The 20,000-nt window shown below is 36.2% G+C and overlaps 2 protein-coding genes across 5 annotated transcripts in view; both read right to left on the bottom strand.

The window, feature by feature from the left end:
- LOC124952586 (speckle-type POZ protein) overlaps positions 1 to 20,000 on the bottom strand; it is an 85,914-nt gene that overhangs the window by 25,719 nt on the left and 40,195 nt on the right. Inside the window, exon 4 of one of the 3 annotated variants that reach the window (XM_047502675.1) lies at positions 19,848 to 19,914. In XM_047502675.1, coding sequence (XP_047358631.1) covers positions 19,848 to 19,914 — 67 coding nt within the window. Of the gene's footprint in view, positions 1 to 1,093; positions 2,796 to 19,847; positions 19,915 to 20,000 lie in introns of those variants that run through there. The other 2 variants (XM_047502676.1, XM_047502677.1) reach the window with 2 other exon arrangements.
- Positions 11,474 to 20,000, bottom strand: part of LOC124952585 (origin recognition complex subunit 2) — a 52,281-nt gene continuing 43,754 nt past the window's right edge. Inside the window, exons 13-14 of one of the 2 annotated variants that reach the window (XM_047502674.1) lie at positions 19,848 to 19,914; positions 11,474 to 11,622 (exon numbers count right to left, since the gene is read on the bottom strand). The gene's annotated coding sequence lies outside the window, so the exon portion shown is untranslated. Of the gene's footprint in view, positions 11,623 to 19,847; positions 19,915 to 20,000 lie in introns of those variants that run through there. The other variant, XM_047502673.1, reaches the window with a different exon arrangement.

Genomic DNA, 20,000 nt, shown 5'->3' with positions numbered 1-20,000 from the left:
CATGACACATAGAAGAGGACGGTATATTTGCAGCAGGACCGGTCGTTGACCGTCTATCGAACCACCGCTGCTAATCTCTCGACGGAACCATTACTATGTCATTGTACGTTCCATTATCATTAAAACTATATTCTTACTTATTATATTTTTACGAGGTAGGAAAAAATTTGCAATTACGATCGAGTAAAGAGAGAACGATAGTTCTCATCACACGTATTAAAATATCCTCGAGACGATTTGAAAATAGTAACAATAGTGCGACGACGAGTTCTCGACTAGGTGTTATCACCTATCCCAACTCCCCTCCCTCCAACCCACTCGAACGATAAATCCAATATTCGTTGAAGGAACTTCTTCTCTCGTATACATACATACATATATACATACGTACATACATACATGTATCAAAGGTGGACACGATAAAGGAAAGGGAAAGGGAAAGGGAAAGGAAAAGTAAAGTGAAGCGAAGCGAAGTGAAGTGAAGCGAGGAAAAACAAAACATACAACAACGACGGGGTAAGTAAGTGACTAAATAAGTAAGTAAGTAAGTAATTAAGTAACTAAGTAAGTAAGCAAGCAAGTAAGTACACACAGTGTGTCTGTGTGGGTGAGGAGGGGGGAAAAGAAAAGAGAAAAAAGAAAATAAAAAAAATAGAGAGAAAAAAAAACATAAAACAAAGAAAAGAAAGGAAGAAGAAAAAAAAGTTTGGTTTCTTTCGATTGTAGTACATAAGAGGCGTGACGCGTGAAGTTTCGAGCGCGATCGAGAAGAGGGTAGGTGGGTAGATGGTTAGGTAGGTAGGTAGGTAGGTAGGTAGGTAGGTAGGTAGGTAGGTAGGTAGGTAGGTGAGGGATAGGGGAGTAGTCGAAGGGGGAGGAGTTGCTCGGGGACGGAAGGGCTGGGTGAGGGGCTGGGGAGGTTAAAGGTAGGGGTGGACGAGGGGTGGGTGGGGGGTTTCAAGAGGCCCTGCCCTCGCGGAATGAACGAAGGCCAACGAAGGCACAGGAGGAGAAGAGGAGACGGAAGAGAAGAAGAAGAAGAAGAAGAAGAAGAAGAACACTGGCTATGAAGAACAGAGACAGGGCTACGTACCGCGCGAGCGCCATCCTGACACGAGATAATTCAGGCCCCGTAGATGTAGAAAACAAATTATCCAGATTTCCAAGGGCCACTTCCTCGTATTCACTATTATAACCCACTGGACACATGCGCGCGGATAATACTTCCTTCTCTAGCACGCGTCTCCGTCATAACTTCCGCTGTGGCTAACGAAAGGCTAAAAAACGGCTCTGCTGCTTCTGCTGCTCCTCCTTCACCTTCTCCGCCACCTCCTCTCCTCCTCTTCCTCTTCCTTCTCCTTCTCCTACACTTACTTCTCCTTCTTTTTCCTTTTAAGGGACGAGGACGACCAGTAGATTTCTCCTTCTCCTTTTCTCTAACTAACACTACTACTCCTGTCGATGATAAATCTCGCCTTGGGGATACGGTTCGTCGAGAGTGTATACTTTTATCTTTTTCCTCTTCCTTTTCCTTACCTCTTTTTTTCCTTCCGTCAACGCCCCACCTTTCTTGCTTTCTTTCTTTCTATCTGACTGCTTCCAGACTATCTTTCGTCTTTCTTTCTTTATTTCTTTCCTTTTCTATCTCTCTTACTCTCTTTATTTCGGTGTTGCACTTGTCGTTACCACCACCATCACCAACCACCGCATTTTCACTGTATTATACTACCCTCTGTCTGTCTGTTCGCCTGTTGTTTCTCTCTTTCTCTCTCTCTCTCTCTCTCTCTCTCTCTCACTCTCCTTTGCTCTTCTATTTCAGTGGTAATATTTTCGGGAGTAATGCTCTGCTAATTAGATAGAAGAACAATATTTCGCGACGCGTGTCGCGAAATCCACTGCGTGCGATGCGACGGGAAACGAGGACGACGACGACGACGACGACGACGACGAAGACAATGACGACGACGACGACGACGACGACGACGACGACGACGACGACGACAACGACGACGACGACGTCGACGACGTCGACGACTACTACGACGACGAGGATGAAGACGAGGACGAGGACGAGAATGAGGATGGTAAAGAGATCTCAGATGGAGCCGTGCGTAACACGAGAATGATAGGTCAATATAAGAGGATTGATAGTGTACGCTAAAATGGTAAAGGACTCAAAGATAAGTAGGAAGAGAGGAAAGGGATAACCAATGAGATATGTATTCGAGAGAAAGAGAGAAAGAAAGAAAGAGGGAGAGAGAGAGAGGAGAAGAAGAAGAAAAGGAAGGGAGGGAGAAAGAGAGAAAAAGGAAAAGAAGCGAGCGAGGGGAGGAGAGAAAAGACGCGCAGCTGCGATACTGAACCTCACTCCGGCAGCTGGCCACCATCGACTGGACTACCTCGTGTACGCGCGATTAAAGAGCGGCTGCCTTGGAACGACCTGCGAGAGAGTTTCTACTCTCCCCTCCCCGCCGAGAGAGAGACGGTACCCGTCACTCACCCAAAACCGATTCCAACCACGACGCTGGCTCGACTGAACCGAGACACTGAGCCTTCTTGATACCCCACCACTTAGCTTAGTGCTTCGGCCGATTACGCTATGACTCGGTTAACTTCGTCTAGGTTCGTTCATTACTCGGGTATATTCGCTACGACCTCGTGCGCCCGCTCGGGATACATACAGCTCGCGACGGCGACGACGGGCGAAACCAAGGTTTTTCGTTCTGCGTCGACGCCGTGCTGTTGCTACTGCTGCCTTCGCTGTTCTGCTCTGTTCTGCTCCGTTCTGCTCTGCTCTGCTCTGCTCTGCTCTAGTCTGCTCTACTCTGCTCTACTCTGCTCTGCTCTGCTCTGCTTTGCTCTGCTTTGCTCTGCTCTACTCTGCTCTACTCTACTCTACTCTATACTGTTACTGGCGTGGCTCTAATATCTATAGGAAACTACTCTACTTCTCTTCTTTTCTCTTCTCTTCTCTTCTCTTCTTCTTCTTCTTCTTCTTCTTCCTTTATCTTCTTCGATATCACAAAATGTTCTCTATATGCGAATTATTAAATCTTTTAATAACTCGCATGCGACACGCTGGAATTGACAATACAATAGTTTCTACAAAACTCGTGTATATACGAGTTGAACAATAACAATCAATAATCATTTGCCAATTATGTCATACTTTTTCTAACTCGATTATTTTTTTCAATTATTTGTTTAATTCAATTATATCAATTTGTACAAGATATAATTATACTTTCGCAAAACATTATAGGAGAGAATGAGGGTGGCTGGGGGTGGCGGTGGGAGGAGGATGACAGAAAAGAGAAAGAGAAATGGGGAGAAATATTCGAGTTCGATGGTTTATAAAAAAAGGAAATATTATTTAATATTAACGATTTGTCTCTAATCTTTTCTTTCATCATTCATTACCATTTATATACATTAGATGCAATTATTTAATTTAATAATTACTTTTTCTACATCTCTCTGTATTCGTTTGATTATCGCCAGGAGTGTATGATGCTTGTTCTTTTTCTTTCTTTCTGTCTTTTTTCTTTTTTTTTTTTTTTTTTCGTTTTTTTTCTTTTAATTACATCTCTTTCTACACCAAGAAAATAGAAAAATAACAAACAGCAATAACACGTGCGCGAACATCTGTCTCTTCGAGAGTATTTACTTTTTTCTTTGCCACGAATCCAATACTATATATCGCGCGTCCACAATCGCACCATTGAGAACTGGGCCGTAATCAATGTCACTATTTTTATCGACCATTTCTGCTTCTTTTTCATTTTCTTTTTTTCTCTTTTTCTCTCTCTCTCTCTCTCTCTCTCTCTCTTTTTACAAACGAATCAGACATTCAATTCAATCGCGCGGAACGGGGGCATTTTATTTTTTTTTCCAACGAGTTTTAGATAAGTAAGTAAGTAAGTAAGTAAGTAAGTAAGTAAGTAAGCAAGTAAATAACTTACTACTACTACTACTACTACTATCATTTTGTATTTAGAAGAAAAGAAAGAAAAAATGATTAAAAAAAAAAAAAAAAAAAGAAAAAAATAATAATATCGATGAGATTTATAAGAATAATTATTTTCGAAATAATAGTAATTATAATAATCGTTGATTGGTCGATGATCGTCATTTTGATTGATTGATCGATCGATCGATCCAATCGAATGTGCATGTGCACGTTCGAAGAATCGTTGCTTTCATTCTTTCTCAAGTTCTTCGGACATCGAAGATTCGAATAATTAGGAATGTGATATTTGCAAGATCCTTTCTAAGAACGGAACAAAGCTTATTGGTTGTTAAGGTGCGAGCGTGAAAGGTCCTTCGATAGTCATCGATCGGGGAGGATGGAGGGATGAGGGGAGGGGCGAGGGCGAGGGAGAGGGAGAGGAAGAGGGGAGGAGGGGTGGGGAGGGGAGGGGAGGGGAGGGGGGGAGGGAGGGTTACGTGTCACCGGAACTCGAGAGAATGGGGCTACCGTATCGTCCTCGTCTGACATTAAAAGAGAGAGAGAGAGAAAGAGAGAGAGAGAGAGAGAGAGAAAGAGAGAGAGAGAGAGAGAGAAAGGGGTCACGAAAATGTTTTTATGGGTGTTTAAGGTACTTGGGGGTCTCGGCGTCAATGGGACCGTGACGTCCATCCGTCCATTTATCCGTCCTACCAACGGAATCACGCACGATGCTTGTGACATTGTGTGGGAGAATAACGTGCGTGTTCCTTGCTCGTTCCGTTCGATCGTACACGTTCGTACATTCGTACGTTCGTACGTTCGTACTTTTCCTCCTCTCCTTCCTTTCCTTTCCTTTCCTTTCCTTTCCTTTCCTTTCCTTTCCTTTCCTTTCCTTTCCTTCCTTCCTTCCTTCCTTCGAAGAAAGAAAAAAATTTTCGCTGAATTTCTATTGTATTTAATGTTGCTTTTTACAGACCAATCGTAAACCGATGAGAATGGAGATAAATGAAAAAGAAAGGAGAACACAAGGCACCCTCTCTTTTAACATATTAACGTTCGTATATGATTTAAGGGAATATTATTACGTATGACTCGTATGACAAAAAAAAAAAAAAGAAAAAAGAAAAAAGAAAAAAGAAAAAAGAAAAAAAAAGAAAGAAAGAAAGGAAGAAAAAAAGAAAGTTAGAGAAACACACGGTATACTTATATTTACGTTTCCGCAAGTATTTTGAAATTCTTCGTAACGAATTAGGGAGAGAGAGAGAGAGAAAGAGAGAGAGAGAGAGAGAGAGAGAGAGAGAGAGAGAGAGAAAGTGAGTTCATATAACTTCTTCTTCTTCTTCTTTTTCTTCTTCTTTTGCTACTGCTGTTGCCATTGTTGCTGCTATTGCTGCCATTTTTCTGTTGGGGCCCCCGGGGCTGAGGGTTCCCTTGACCCCTTTTAAAAAAACCGTCGCTGAACATCCTCCGGCCGAAAAAAGCACACACAAGCGAATGTAAAAATGTATATAAAAGGTCTATTTTGCGATTTCTCTTTTTTTTTTCCTTCTTTTTTTTTCTTCCTTTTCTGTTTTTTTTTTTCTTTCTTTCTTTCTTTCCATCGTTAACTTCTCTTTTCCATTATATTTCGTCTCGTTTCGCGAATTTACTTCTTCTTATGTTTTATTTAATAATTCGTCAGAAATATATACAAGGTGTCCTATCATTTCTCGTGTCTTGTATACATTCGAATAAGCATAATCCTATTTTAATGGCAAATATGTCGAGGATATAAAAGTTTTTCCTCGATGTCCAAGACGTCCTCGAACGTTTACAACGACGACCTCATCATAAACCCCACCATACCCTCCCACCACCCCCCCCCGCCTCCGTGCCAGCGCGATGTCAAATAATATATAATAACACGACATTAATATAACGTTTTAAATATGACGGTCATCTTTCCATTCGATTTATTTACTTTACTTATTTTATTTATTTTTTATTTAATCACTTTATTTATTTCGTTTAATTTATTAATGAAAAATCCCTTTAGAATTGGAACGTTGATCCTTTCTCTATGATATTAAAATTGAAATTTACTTATATATATATATATATATATATATATATATATATATATATATATATACGTATTAATAAAAAAAAATATTTTCGATCAAACATAGATACTTCTCAATCTTCACTTTTCTTTTTTTCATGTCTTCTTCTTTTTCTTCTTTTTTTTTTTTTTTTTCTTTTTACCATATTATTCCAATCATATCGAAAATTTTTAATACGCCTTATATAAAACGCTTCAACCCTTCTTCCTCTGATCGTCGACAATAACAAGAACGACAATGTGAACAACGACGAGATCAAAGCGAAGGAGGAATAGAAAATCGTAGAAAGAGTTTTAAGTTAAAAGGAAAGAAAATAAGGACGACAATGGGGAAAGGTAAATATGACCTCCGCGTACAAAAAGAAAAGAAAAGCAAAGCAAAGCGAAGCAAAAGAAAAGAAAGCAAAAATGAAAAAGAAAAAGAAAGAAGAAAAAAGAAGAAGAAGAAGAAGAAGAAGAAAAAGAAGAAGAAAAAGAAACACGAGCTTAGCGTGTCGCAAAAGTCGCTTAGGTATTCGTGAGTAAGCGCACGTACGAACCTTAAGAGGAGAGGAATTCATCCGCGAGAGTCTAACGGCATAAAATCAGTTCTCGTACTCTCGCTTGAAGAGAATTATCGTTGTCTCTGTATGTGTGTATGTGACACGCGACAACGACGACGACGACGACGACAACAACGACGACGACGACAACGACAACGGCTATGGGGATATATCGTGATGGTTTTGTAATCGAAATTTCTCCTCGTCTCAAATACATGTACCTACCTACCAACCTACTCGATTCGTCCTTCTAGAAAGGTACGTGCTAATTTCACGAGTAAACGAATGGTTGTAGTAGTAGTAGTCATGATAGTAGTAGTAGTAGTAGTAGTAGTAGTAGTAGTAATAGTAGTAGTACGTAGTAGTAAAGGCTTCGATTTCGTTCCTCGCCGAGTTCCACGACCGACTTTTTACTTATTTTCTAAAACGATTCATTCTAAAGTTTCTTGATTTCACACAAATGAGATAAATTTTCTTCTCTCTCTTTCTCCCTCTATATATATATATATATATATATATGCATGCATGTATGTATGTATGTATGTATATCTTTTTCTTTCTTCAAAGTTGAAGTAGTATATTTCGAATGAAGTACGAACGTTTATTAGTCGGCCAATTACGAAACTTCATTGTCGGACGATGGTGAACGAAGTAAGACGAAGGCCAGAACGTGAATACTTAGTGTCGAGTTTAAATAAAAATTCAACCTCGGCTCTCTCGAAAGAGAACCTCCTCTCTATCCTTTTTCTTTCCCGTCAGGCGCAGTATAGCTCCTGCTTTGTGCGAGCAACACCAGAGTACCAGTAGTACCAGCACAAATATCAGTACCACCTTAGTAAGTATAACTAGCAACAGTACGAGTACAACTACAAGTACCAAGTACAAGTACACCTGGTACAAGTACCAGTAGCAGTACAACTTGATTTTCGTAACCCAAAGAGAGTGATGGAAAGAGAGAAAAAGAGAGAGAGAGAGAGAGAGAGAGAGAGAGAGATGGAGATGGAGATGGAGAAGGTGAACCTAACGATGCTCGAGTTTTAACTCTACAAAGTACGACCTAATTCTCTTCATTAAACTGTCCTTGCCTCTTTCCCTCTCTCTTTATCTATCTCTATCTATCTATCTCTCTTTTACTTTCTCCATCTCTATCTCTTACTCTATCTCTTCCTCATTTTCATGTCCTCATAAAAGTATACAGATATATTTTTCTCTTATTTCTTCCTTTCTATATCTTCCTCTTTTTCTTCTTCCTCCTCTCTCTCTCTCTCTCTCTCTCTCTGTCTCTCTTTTTATCTTTTACTATCGTATATAAAGTACTGTAAAATGAAAAAGGATCGAAATGGACGATTTTTCGGAACGTTTCACTGAGAGAAAAGGTACTTTATACAGGTCACGTAACTTTCTCGTGGTGAGTGCTCACTCGTTCGCTTCGTTCGTTCGCTTGGCGTTAGCCTGTTGCTCGAACCAAATTAATTCACACACGGTTACATCAGTGTGTATGTGTACGTGTCTATCTGTGTGTGTGTGTGTGTGTGTGTGTGTGTATGTGTCCGTCTCTTTCTATCTGTGTGCGTGTGTATGCGTGAACGTTCGTGCATGGGTCACGGAACGGGTCATATAAATATTATATTCGGATCATTTTTTCAAATTGATTAAGGTTTTCCCTTTTTTTTTTTTTTTTTTTATTCATTCATTTGTTTATTTATTTATTTTTTTTTTGTTTTCTTTCATTTATTTTTTCTCTTTCCCTCAATTTCTCGAAACCTGAACAAACAATTTTTCGAAACAATTTTTTTACTCTTTTTTACTGATCTCGCATAAATCTGTGCGTTAATAAACGTGCGGTGTCTAAGCAAAAATGTAAAAAAAAAAAAAGAAAGGAAAAAAAAAAGAAAAAAAAAGAGAGAGAGAGAGAGAGAGAGAGAGAGAGAAGAAAAAAAAACAAAAATAACAAAAAGAATAATTATTTTACGTCTCAACTTTCGAATCAGATGTAAGAATCATCTCTATCGCGAACAGACAATTTGCATTAAAATTGAATTAAAATATTATATACCGATGACGAGGTGTTTTATTTATGTTTGTGTCTTCTTCTTCTTCTTTTTTTTTTTTTTTTATCTTTTTTTTTTCTTGTTTCTTTTTCTTTTCTTTCTTTTCTTCTCTTCTTTAATATACCAATCGATAAATCTATGCATTCATTGGATTGAGAACGAAAAAAGTTCTCGATCGAATTGGAATTCAGCACCTATTTACGCTGTCCAACCCCTTCACTCGTTCTATTTGCACACTTTCGAATCTCTACGGATGTACCTAATACCTTTACGTACACACACACACACACACGCGCGCGCGCGCGAGCGCGTACGCGTAATATGTGTCTCCGCGTAAAATGACGAAATGTAGTTGGACGTAAGACGAGACAAAAGAAAAAAAAAAAAAAAAAAAAAAAAAAAAAAAAAAAGAAAAAGAAAAAAAAAAGGAAAGGGAGAATGGACATTTTCGAAGATAAGATTATAGTTTGCCAAGAAAAAATACGCACAAAAGTAATATATAGAATGTACGTAATAAAAACGAAAGTTCAATGTAAACAATAGAAAAAAAAAAAAAAGAAAAAAAAAAATCAATAGAAAGCTCGTAAAAAAAAAAAAAAAGAAGAGATAAATAAATCCATCGCAAAGAGAAAAAGAAGAAGGAAGAAAGACAGAGAGAGAGAGAGAGAGAGAGAGAGAGAGAGAGAGAGAGAGAGAGAGAGAGAGAGAGAGAGAGAGAGAGAGGAAAAAAAAAGGAAAAGTAACTCTACTAGATATTTCCATATCAGATATCATAATAAAAATATCTAATTGATTGGATATATCGATAAAAAAAAAAAAAAAAGAAAAAAAAAGAAAGAAAAAAGAAAAAAAAAAAACAAATCGAGAATATAAAAAGATCATTCGTTATACATCGTGATAGTCGATGTAAGATATAGTTTTAGATATTTCATATATAGACGAACAAGAATGAATGGTTGGACTAACTCGAACATAGACTAATAGCGAAGGTACTTTCTAATGTGCCAGCTTATATGGCCGCCACCACCGAATGCGGTTCGTGTCTGCGGATGACAGGAGTTTACAACAGCAAGTGCTTAACGTTCCCATTTACGAGTCCTCCGAGGTGGTTGTTACTAATTTGTTCGAGCTATAATATATAACTATGAGTGTACTATAAATTTTACTTCTTGTCATTACCAACATATACCTTTTCTCTCTCTATCTCTATCTCTATCTCTGTCTCTCTCTCTCTCTCTCTTTCTCTCTGTCTTTCATTCTCTTTTACAGTTAGAAATAGACTATGTGAAATAGAATGGACAAATATCATAAAATATCGATGTATATATATATATAACCATCGGACTATGTCAATAAATAATGTCTATATAAATAAATAATAATAATAATGATAATAATAATAATAATAATAATAATAATAATAATATTTATTTATTGAATACAAAATTATTGACATTCTGCTGACATTAGCTACTGACATTGGCCAATTCAATTTAATAATGATTAATCATATATACGTAACTGGACGAATATATAAATACAGATGCGAAATAATGAAAATTCTGACGTTATTTTATTGGCCAATACAATCTAAATAATGATTAATTATTGTATGTGTTGTTTATATATATATATATATATATATATATATATATATATATACATATATAATTTGTATGTACGTGTATGCATGTAATTAAACATAATAAGATATTTATGGACTGACTAAAGATAAATTTGATAATCATTCGTCGTCAGTTATGACATGAGTCATCCTGTAAAAATACATAAATATTTTCGAAAATATATATTTCGAAAGTAAAAAAAAGAGAAAAAAACAAGAAAAAAAAAAAGAAAAAAAAAAAGAAAGAAATTGGTAGGATACTTCGAACCGAGTATTCAACGTCGTTTCGTTATTGAAATTTTACGATTTTACTGATCATTTTTCAAGTGGAAATTTTATCTCTTTCAAAAAAAAAAAAAAAAAAAAAAAAGAAAAAAACTTTGGAATAATCTCTCATAACTCATGAAAAAATAGAGTAATAAAATAATAGAGAACAATATATTGTATATACATATATAATTTTGTTATTTTCTTAGCGTGTTATTTGAAGAATCTTTTTTTCATGCTGCTTTCAACGATATCTCTCACATTGTTTTGACAAAAGATTGTTGATAAAAAGATAAATAAATCAATTAATTAATCTATCTATCCGTTTGTTCAGTTATATATATATATATATATATATATATATATATATATACACGAAAGATGTTGCCAGTAGATATTAGTAGTGGAAATTGAACCGGCAGAAGGTGGAGTTTGCGTGGAGGTGATTGCGTTAGGGCGAAACTGAGCGAGGTAAAGTGGTATATGGAGGAGGGTTCAGACGAGGTCAGGTCACGGGACAAGCTGCCGCCGTTGCTGTTTTGCTGGTATGTTGCTGCTATTGCCAGTGCTATTGCTGCCGGTGTGCTACTGGTATTGCTGATGGTGCTGGTTTACTGGTGTACCGGTGTTACGGGTGCATTTGCCGGTACTGGTACTGGTTGTTGCTCTGATGCTCGTACTGGTACTGGTGCTTTTGCTGGTGCTGTTCGCTCGATAAAACGGAGCAACGCTACTGGCCCAACGTCCATACGTCCTTCCTTCCGTCTGTTCGTGTACGACTAAACGCAATTCGTGTTATTCGAAATACAAAACAAACTCTCGATCCTAAATCGTCCAACCATAATACACGGATACTACATAAACGTGAACCACGTAACTCCATAGTCGAAGAACGACTCATCATTATTTTCATCGTTTCTATTTGTAAATCAGTTTTAACTTCATTTTTTATACCAGTTTGTTTCTAATCAATTTCTTTCCTTTCTTTTTTTTTTTCTTCTTTGCTTGTTACTTCCTTCTTTTTCTTTTTTTCTTCTTTTTTCTTTCACATAGATCTGATTTTGATTTGTTCCTTCATATAGTTTTACCTATAAATATATACCGAGCCCTGTTTATCTTTCTATATATATATATATATAAAAAAAAAAAAAAAAAAAAAGAACAGGACTTCGAATTAAATTTATATATAGATCGTTACGATCGTGATAATAAACAATTGGGAAAGTTCGAACTAATTCGATTTGATGTAGGCCAAGTGATTAGAAAAATATATTAGACGATATATTTGTTAAAAGTATAAGACAAAATAGGGAAAGTCTTGTTCGCGTGTACCTAGTGTATCATTATTTTTGAAAAGCATAGATCACAGTTCGAATAAATAAACGTGATATACGTATATTGATATAAAGAAGACAAGAAGAGAAAGGGAGAGGTGATAGAGAGAAAAAGATAGATAAACGGAGAAAGAAAGAGAGAGAAAGAGAGAGAGAGAGAGTGAGTGAGTGAGTGAAAGAAAAAGAGAAAGATCTCGATAAGGTAAAAGCTTTAAATGCGATAAACATACAGAAATGCTGAGCGAGAAATCGCGATAGATCGCAGCTGTCAAGGAACTGGATAAGATCCAACTACCGGCTCTTGTCTAGGAAGAGAAGGAAATTTAGATCGAATGGATATTCCCAAGTACGAAATGAAATTTCTTTTACCTTTTCTTTGTTTTTTTTTTTTCTTTCTTTCACCCACCCCCCTTGACGCCGCTCTCCCTGTCCACGACCTTCCTCCACCCCCCTCCCCCGCAACCTATTCGAATAGGCGAGCCAACCAAAAGACATTCCATTTCCATTCGACAATGCGGAACGTTTAAATCAATGATACGAATAAAATTCACGAATGTTATTATATCGTAAAAAAGATCGGATAGTTTGCATGTTTATATTGAAAAGAAGAAGAAGAAGAAAAAGGAAAAGAAAAAGAAAAAAAAGAAAGAAAAAAAAAAGAAAAGAAAAAAGAAAGAAGAAGAAAAAAAAAGGGATAATCTTATGCGACTCGTTAAAACAGAAACGTCGAGTAGTACATTAGAAGGAGGTCAATGTAATACGAATATCCGAGCCGTGCTCTAACTACGACGAAGGTGTATAACACACGGACGATATGTATTAGATACGTTCGATCAGAGGTAGAGTTATACATTGGCTGCCGGCAGTCTGTTCTATGTACTACTGGTGGAAATAAAATATGTGTTGGAAGTGAAGCTAGAGAAGGGGTTAACTGTGTACATCCATTTCTCTTCAACCAGAGAGCCTTTTCTTTATCGAGGTATCGAGAACATTGATTCCGCTGGTAGAGAAGTAATTAACCTCGCCACGAATAGCGCAAATAACACCACGCACCTTATTTATGTAAATAACCGTACATATATATATATATATACACACATATATATATGTAGGTGCATATAAGTACGTATGTATATATATATATATAAAAATACATATATTTATGTAGATATATATGTATATATATATATATATATATGATAGTTAAGCTTTATCGCATGGTCTACGTTAAAACCAGCAACTTTGATTTCCAAGCATTTGCATTAATCGTTTAAATGCCATCCAACCGTTATCCAACAAAGCGCGCTAGCAAACTGATTTGCAATCAGTCTTGATATCACTGGCTTTAGCTTAATGAGTTTCCGTCGGAAAGAGAAAGAATGACAGATAAAGACAAAGACAGATAGACAGACAGACAAAGAGAGAGAGAGAGAGAGAGAGAGAGAGAGAACGGTTGGATACTCACGGCTTCACGGTCGACCGATTGATTGTTGAAATGACTTTTATGATAAAACGGAGTCAAAGTCAAGACAGAGATCTGACACGGACCTTGTTGAACTCGGTCAAGGTGGAAGACCGTTAGAAGACATGGGATATGCGCTTTATATGTATAAAGGTATATTAGGAATAGATAGACCGGTTGTTCATCCATGATGGACCTTGGTACAAGAGATAGTTTAAAGTTTAATACAAAAAAATCCCTCGTCATCCTTAGTCCATCATCCATAATCCATCGAAATAATTCATCTTTCTATCTTCTTCTTCTTCTACTCTTCCTTCGCTTCTTATTCTTACATCCTACACCCCCTCATAAACTTTCATTGATTATCGCGCGAATGACCTTGATCGGCTTGTTGTACACGGACAAAAGCTGATCGATCGATTATTATTCCTCGAAAAAGGAAAATTCATTTCTTTCATTCGCATAAATCAATTCGATTGTTTTTATTCCACGACGAAATGGGAAAATTGAAATAAACGAGGAGAGGAGAAAAAAAACAATAATAATAATAATAATAATAATAATAATAATAATGACAATAAAGAAAAAGAACAGACGAAAACGTGATAAAGTTGACGTTTAATTTAGGATCAATCATAAAACAATTTCCCTCCAATGACTTGTCGTTTGGCTTAGATACTTTTCTTTGCCTTTAACTTTCCCCACACCCAACCACCTCATTCATCCACCCACCCACCCACCCCACCCTCCCATCTCTCCCTGTCAAAACTTCAGCCCCTCTCCTAGATACAGACGAGACAAAGTCAACATTGTCGGATCAACACAAAGTCGGACATTGTTCGTGGCTATGCATTTCCGGCGAGGGGCGGTCGCGCGATTCGTACATATGTAATCAAAATGAGGTCGACCTCGGTTGTGGGCCAAGGCGTTGCTACTTGATGCGCGCATGCTATTAGCTAGGCTAGCAATGCCTATGATCACCGGTGCTTTCAGGGACATTTAAGGCCTTGCGAGTAGGAGAATCATTATTAATCGTATTGGTACCATCATCGATCTAGATTCATCGATTCTCATTAAACTAAGCAATCTTAATGGAAATGAATTTTACGAAAGGGAGAAAGAGAGAAAGAGAAAGAAAGAAAGAAAAAGAGAGAGAGAGAGTGTGTGTGTGTGTGTGTGTATATGTGTGTGCGTGCATGTGTAATCTTTTTATCTATCGCAAGTATGAAATATGCCGGACAAGGTCAAAAACATCAACGGTCCGATTTTTATCAATATACAAAGGCTCAATTTTCCGATCGTACGAGAGTTTTTTTCATCTACGTTTTCAACGTTCCGTTCAACGTCGATCTCGTCCTCGACCTTTCCGCGGATTGCGTTCCACGACCTGCGTTCTTCTATGCGAAAGAAAAAAACGAGAGAGAAAGAGAGAGAGAGAGAGAGAGAGAGAAAAAAAGGAACGATAGAGAGAGAGAGAGAGAGAACATCAGGCCGATCGGCCTTGCACGGTGTCGTGCTCGTATCACGTGACGAACGACGAGAGTGAGCGAACGAGAATAGAGAGGTGAGATGAGGTGAGGTGGGGTGGACTGAGGTGGTGGGATGAGGTGAAGTGAGGTGAGGTGGGTTAAGGTGAGACGAGCTGAAGTAAAACGTGGCGAGGGGAAGAGTAAAGGAGATGACGGTAGTAGTGGGGGTGGAGGAAGAAGAAGAAGAGGAGGAGGAGGAGGAGGTGGAAGGCTTATCACAAAATCGGAGGAAGCTAAGAAAGACCAAATGATTTTCCTCATGGATTTTTCTAAAACGTGTCACACGTCATTTCTGACCTTCCTTCCACGGGGGCCGGCCGTACAATACATCTAGGCCCTTTTATAACTTCTATTCTTTTTTTTTCTCTCTTTTTCTTTCATTCTTTTCTTTCCTTTTCTTTTCTTTTTTTTTTTCCTTTTTCATCGTTTATCACACACACACACATACATATATATATAGGTACATCGTAAGTACGTACTTATATAGTTACGCACATACATACACACATATACATGTAAATACGTAAATATCAAGTATTCAACACGTTGGCCCAACCGACGGATTATAAAGATTTTCTTTATAGTTCTTTGGCTAATAGAAGGCAATTTCCCAGGTTAGGATTAAAGTCGACGGCCATGGCCTTCGTTTGAACGTTGTTGAGTTCAGGTCGAGCCTCGAGGCACCTTACCTTACTACCCACTACCACCTATAATCCTAAACGATCGATCTTCTATCGACTATCGATACCGTTGCGATGAAGAAGACAAAAAAAGAGAGAGAGAGAGAGAGAGAGAGAGAGAGAGAGAGAGAAATGTAGGTGGTTTGGTGTGGGAGTGAGGGGAGAAGCGGTTAAGGTCGTTCCTATGATTTGAACCTCGTCTCTTATCCAAAGGAGGGTTAGAATGAATGTTCGCATATTTTCTGACCTAAGGATCGATTTCCTGTCCGTCAACGTGAATTGATTGGCCAATGTTCAAACCCCTCTGCTCTCTCTCTCTCTCTCTCTCTCTCTCTCTCTCTCTCTCTCTCTTTCTCTCTCTCTCCATTCCCCAGAATTCCCGCCATTCTTCTTTTCTATCGCGAATTGACAATTGAAACTTCTCGAGACGAGAAAAAGAGTATCGAAAAAGGAGAGAGAGAGAGAGAGAGAGAGAGAGAACGAAAGACGATTTATTCGTTTAGTTAGGATCTTTCATCTTTTTCTTTTTTTCTTTTCCCCTCCTCTATTCGTTCTCATAAAATCATCAATGTGTTAGTTTTCTTTTCTTTTCTTTTTTGTTGTTGTCCTCTTTTCTATTTTTTTCATAAATTATAACGTATCACCGTTGGCAATATACGTACATACACGTATATGTATGTATATGATGGAAAAAAAAAAAAAAAAAAAAAAAAAAAAAAGAAATAATGGATGATATTTTTAGAATAATCGACGCATATGCATCGAATCGATTAAAGAGGAAACGCTCGGAGGTCAGTACCGGGGTTAGGTTTACATACTCCGATGATATGGGCACGGCTTGTTTGTAGAACGAATCGGTGAGAGGTGCCGCAGCTAGAGGATGTCCTCGAGTGCTCGTTTTACGCGTCCTAAACGACCTCACCGTCGAAAATAACCATTTCGATATGCTTCGCTACGAAGAGATAGAGATAGAGAGAGAAAGAGAGAGAGGAGAGGGAGGGAGGGAGAGGGTACTTACTATCCACGCCTTTGCTACTTCTATCGTAACTTCTATCGTGTATATACGTACGTACTTACGTACGTATACATATATACATATATACATATATACATATATACATATATACATATATACATATATGTATGTATGTAGATCGTTTATAGGTTGCGCAATACCGGAAGTAACCAGAGGTTTCTCATCTCCTCGTATTTTCTCGATCGGCTAGATGAGAACGGGCAAATTTGTAGCTTTGAAAAATAATCTAATTTCGAAAACATTTTTTGACGATTAAAAGGGACAAGGTTGGAAGGATAGGAATAAGGGACGCAACGATGAGAAAATTATTTTATATATATATATATATATATATATATATATATATATATATATATATATGTTCGAAGTTATATGAATGAATAATTGACGAATGGAAAGAGGGGATTTGTTTGCGTTTGTCGATAATTATTTACGTAAAAATTCACGCAAGATATTTAATATCTTGTTGAACCTATGTATATATATATATATATATATATATATATATATATATATTCTTTTCCTAAAAGCAAAGAAAAAAAAGAAAAAGAAAAAAAAGAACAACAAAAACAAGAAATTTCTATCAGCATACGCGTGCGTTATAAATTATTTACGAATATATAGCGTTATACGTATGACAAATATATTATACATGTTTATAATATTTCCCGAGAGAGAAAAAAAAAAATAATTATGTCATAATATTTGACAATGTAACGCGATTTCTTTGTTAATGTATTTATATAAATACATACGTTTGTTTTATTCGCGCGCACATACATACACAAACACACACACACACGTATGTATGTATGTACGTAATAAGATTAATGAAAAATATTACTGCACGAGTTATTTGGGGTAATTTTTTTTGTTTTTACGATCGATTCCTTCCTTATATTAACATTAAATAGAAAATTTGTTATGATTAAAAAGATATATCGTTCGATGATCTATGATTTAAAAGATCGTACACACGTGTCGTTACGTTTGAAAGAGAGTAAAATATAAGTGCGTGCCTGGGGGGGTGGGGTGGGAAGGAGAGGGGTGGGGGGGGGGCGCGTGCGCAATAAAGCGTAAGGATCATCGATGTTAGGAACGATATATCTTTATGTAACCGAGGTCAAGTGTGATGTCACTTTCGCGTATTCACAATGGCCGCGAGAGACTAGCATGATCGTACGTACGTATCACTATGTAAGTACACTTATATACTTACGTATTACATTGTACGACAAATTATTGAGTAGATGTGTGGCAAGATAGAGAAAGAGAGAGAGAGAAAGAGAGAGAGAGAGAGAGAGAGAGAGAGAGAGGAATAAGGATGAGGATAAAGGGGGTGGGGGATAGTGATATTGGCGTCGATGTTGGTCGTTCCTTTTTTAGAATCTCCTTTCAATTGTATTTTTACACGACATTCGTTTATCTTTCGTTCTAATGTACATCGATTTTCAATTTCAACTATCTTCGTACTTATTCACTTTTATAAAAATAATATATATATATATATATATATATATATATATATATATATAAAAGTTAAAAGTTAATCGAAGATAAAGGTTAATTCGCTTTCAAGGAAGACTTGTACGACGAAGTGCGAGAAAGAGGGGCAAGGAAAGTAAAGGAAAAAAAAAAAAAAAAAAAAAAAAAAAAAAAAAAAAAAAAAATTATAGAAAAAAGAAATAGAAAAAAGTGATATAATTTTTTTTCCATTGATAAAATATTACCAATGCTCAATGAGATACGACAAGAACTTCTGTTTTTCACCTTGAGAGATTTTGCAGTGAATAAATTATCTCTCCGTCAGATTTCTTTTTCCTTTCCCTCCCCCCCCCCTATCCCTCACCCCGCGCCCCATCTTCATCTTTTTCTTCTTCTTCTTCTTCTTCTTCTTTTTCTTCTTCTTCTTCTATAAAAATAATTTCAATTTAAGAAAAAAGAAAACAAAAAAAAATAAAAAAAAAAAAAGCAAACGCGTTTACGCATATGGATAAATATCCTTGAGAGGTGTTATCATTTGCAACTATATATACACATATATATATATATATATATATCTCGCACATGGTCAAATAGCGGCTCTTTATCACCTTTTTTGCGGATCTCTGGTACGATGATCTATTATTTTCTCAAATAATTTATACAAGAACGTCGAATAAAATTATTCACTCAAATTCTTTTCTTTTTCGCTTTTTTAAAAAGATATATATTTCTCTCTCTCTCTCTCTCTCTCTCTCTCTCTCTCTCTCTCTCTCTCTCTCTCTTTCTCTTTCACTCTTTCTCTTCTTTTTTCTTTCTCAATTAGAAACATTCAAAGAAACTAATGCTTAAAATCTCTTCAATTATCTGAAATAATTTGTACAAGAATCCTATATAAAATGTTCTTTGATTCTTTTTCAATTTTTTTTCTCCCTTTTTTCTTTTTTTTTTCTTTTTCGTTTTTTATGAAATAAAAATTTCAAATTAGAACACTTGAAATTTCTTTCATATCGAATATAAATTTAATTCCTGATTTTTGATTCATGTAAATATACGTGTGCATTCTCAAATGACTCTCTATAGTGTTAAACTTGATCACCCTTGCAAAAAAAAAAAAAAAAAAAAAAAAAAAAAAAAAAAAAAAAAAAAAAAAAAAAAAAAAAAAAAAAAAAAAAAATATATATATATATACATTTATTTGTTTTATTTTCCTTAAAAAAAAAGTAACAACACAATCGATATCACTCATTAACGAGTCGAAACGATTTATCTCGTAACGAACGATATTGCTACTATACGAGAATTTATAAAATTTTATATAACTTTCACTCGTACGATTTCTATAATATAATAATAATAATAATAATAATAATAATAATAATAATAATAATAATAATAATAATAATAATAATAATAATAATAATAATAATAATAATAACAACATCAACAACAACAACAACAACAACAACAACAACAACAGCAACAACAACAACAATAATAATAATAATAATAATAATAATAATAATAATAATAATAATAATAATAATAATAATAATAATAGATAATAATAAAAAAGAAAGATAACGAACGAAAGAAAAATGAGGAACAAAAAGAAGAAAAGATAAAAGATTATAATCGATCAATTTTTATCCTTATCGGAAGATGCTAAGGAATACATTTGCATTGTTAAATAGAGTAAATATTAGAGATAGATAGATAGATAGATAGATAAAGAGAGAGAGAGAGAGAGAGAGAGAGAAACAGAGAAAGAGAGAAAGAGAGAGACTTACTCAACGTCATAGCTCGTTCCTTCCCAAAACAACGCGATCCGAGGACGGCAGTAAGAATGAAGGACATCTGAAATCAGAAAGAAGAGGAAGCAACATTGAGAGAGAAGGAGACAGAGAGAGAGAGAGAGAGAGAGAGAGAGAGAGAGAGAGAGG

Source organism: Vespa velutina, chromosome 10, assembly GCF_912470025.1.
Source record: "Vespa velutina chromosome 10, iVesVel2.1, whole genome shotgun sequence".
NCBI lineage: Eukaryota > Metazoa > Arthropoda > Insecta > Hymenoptera > Vespidae > Vespa > Vespa velutina.
Note: the sequence above shows the minus strand (reverse complement) of the source record. Positions and strands in the feature narration are given on the sequence as shown.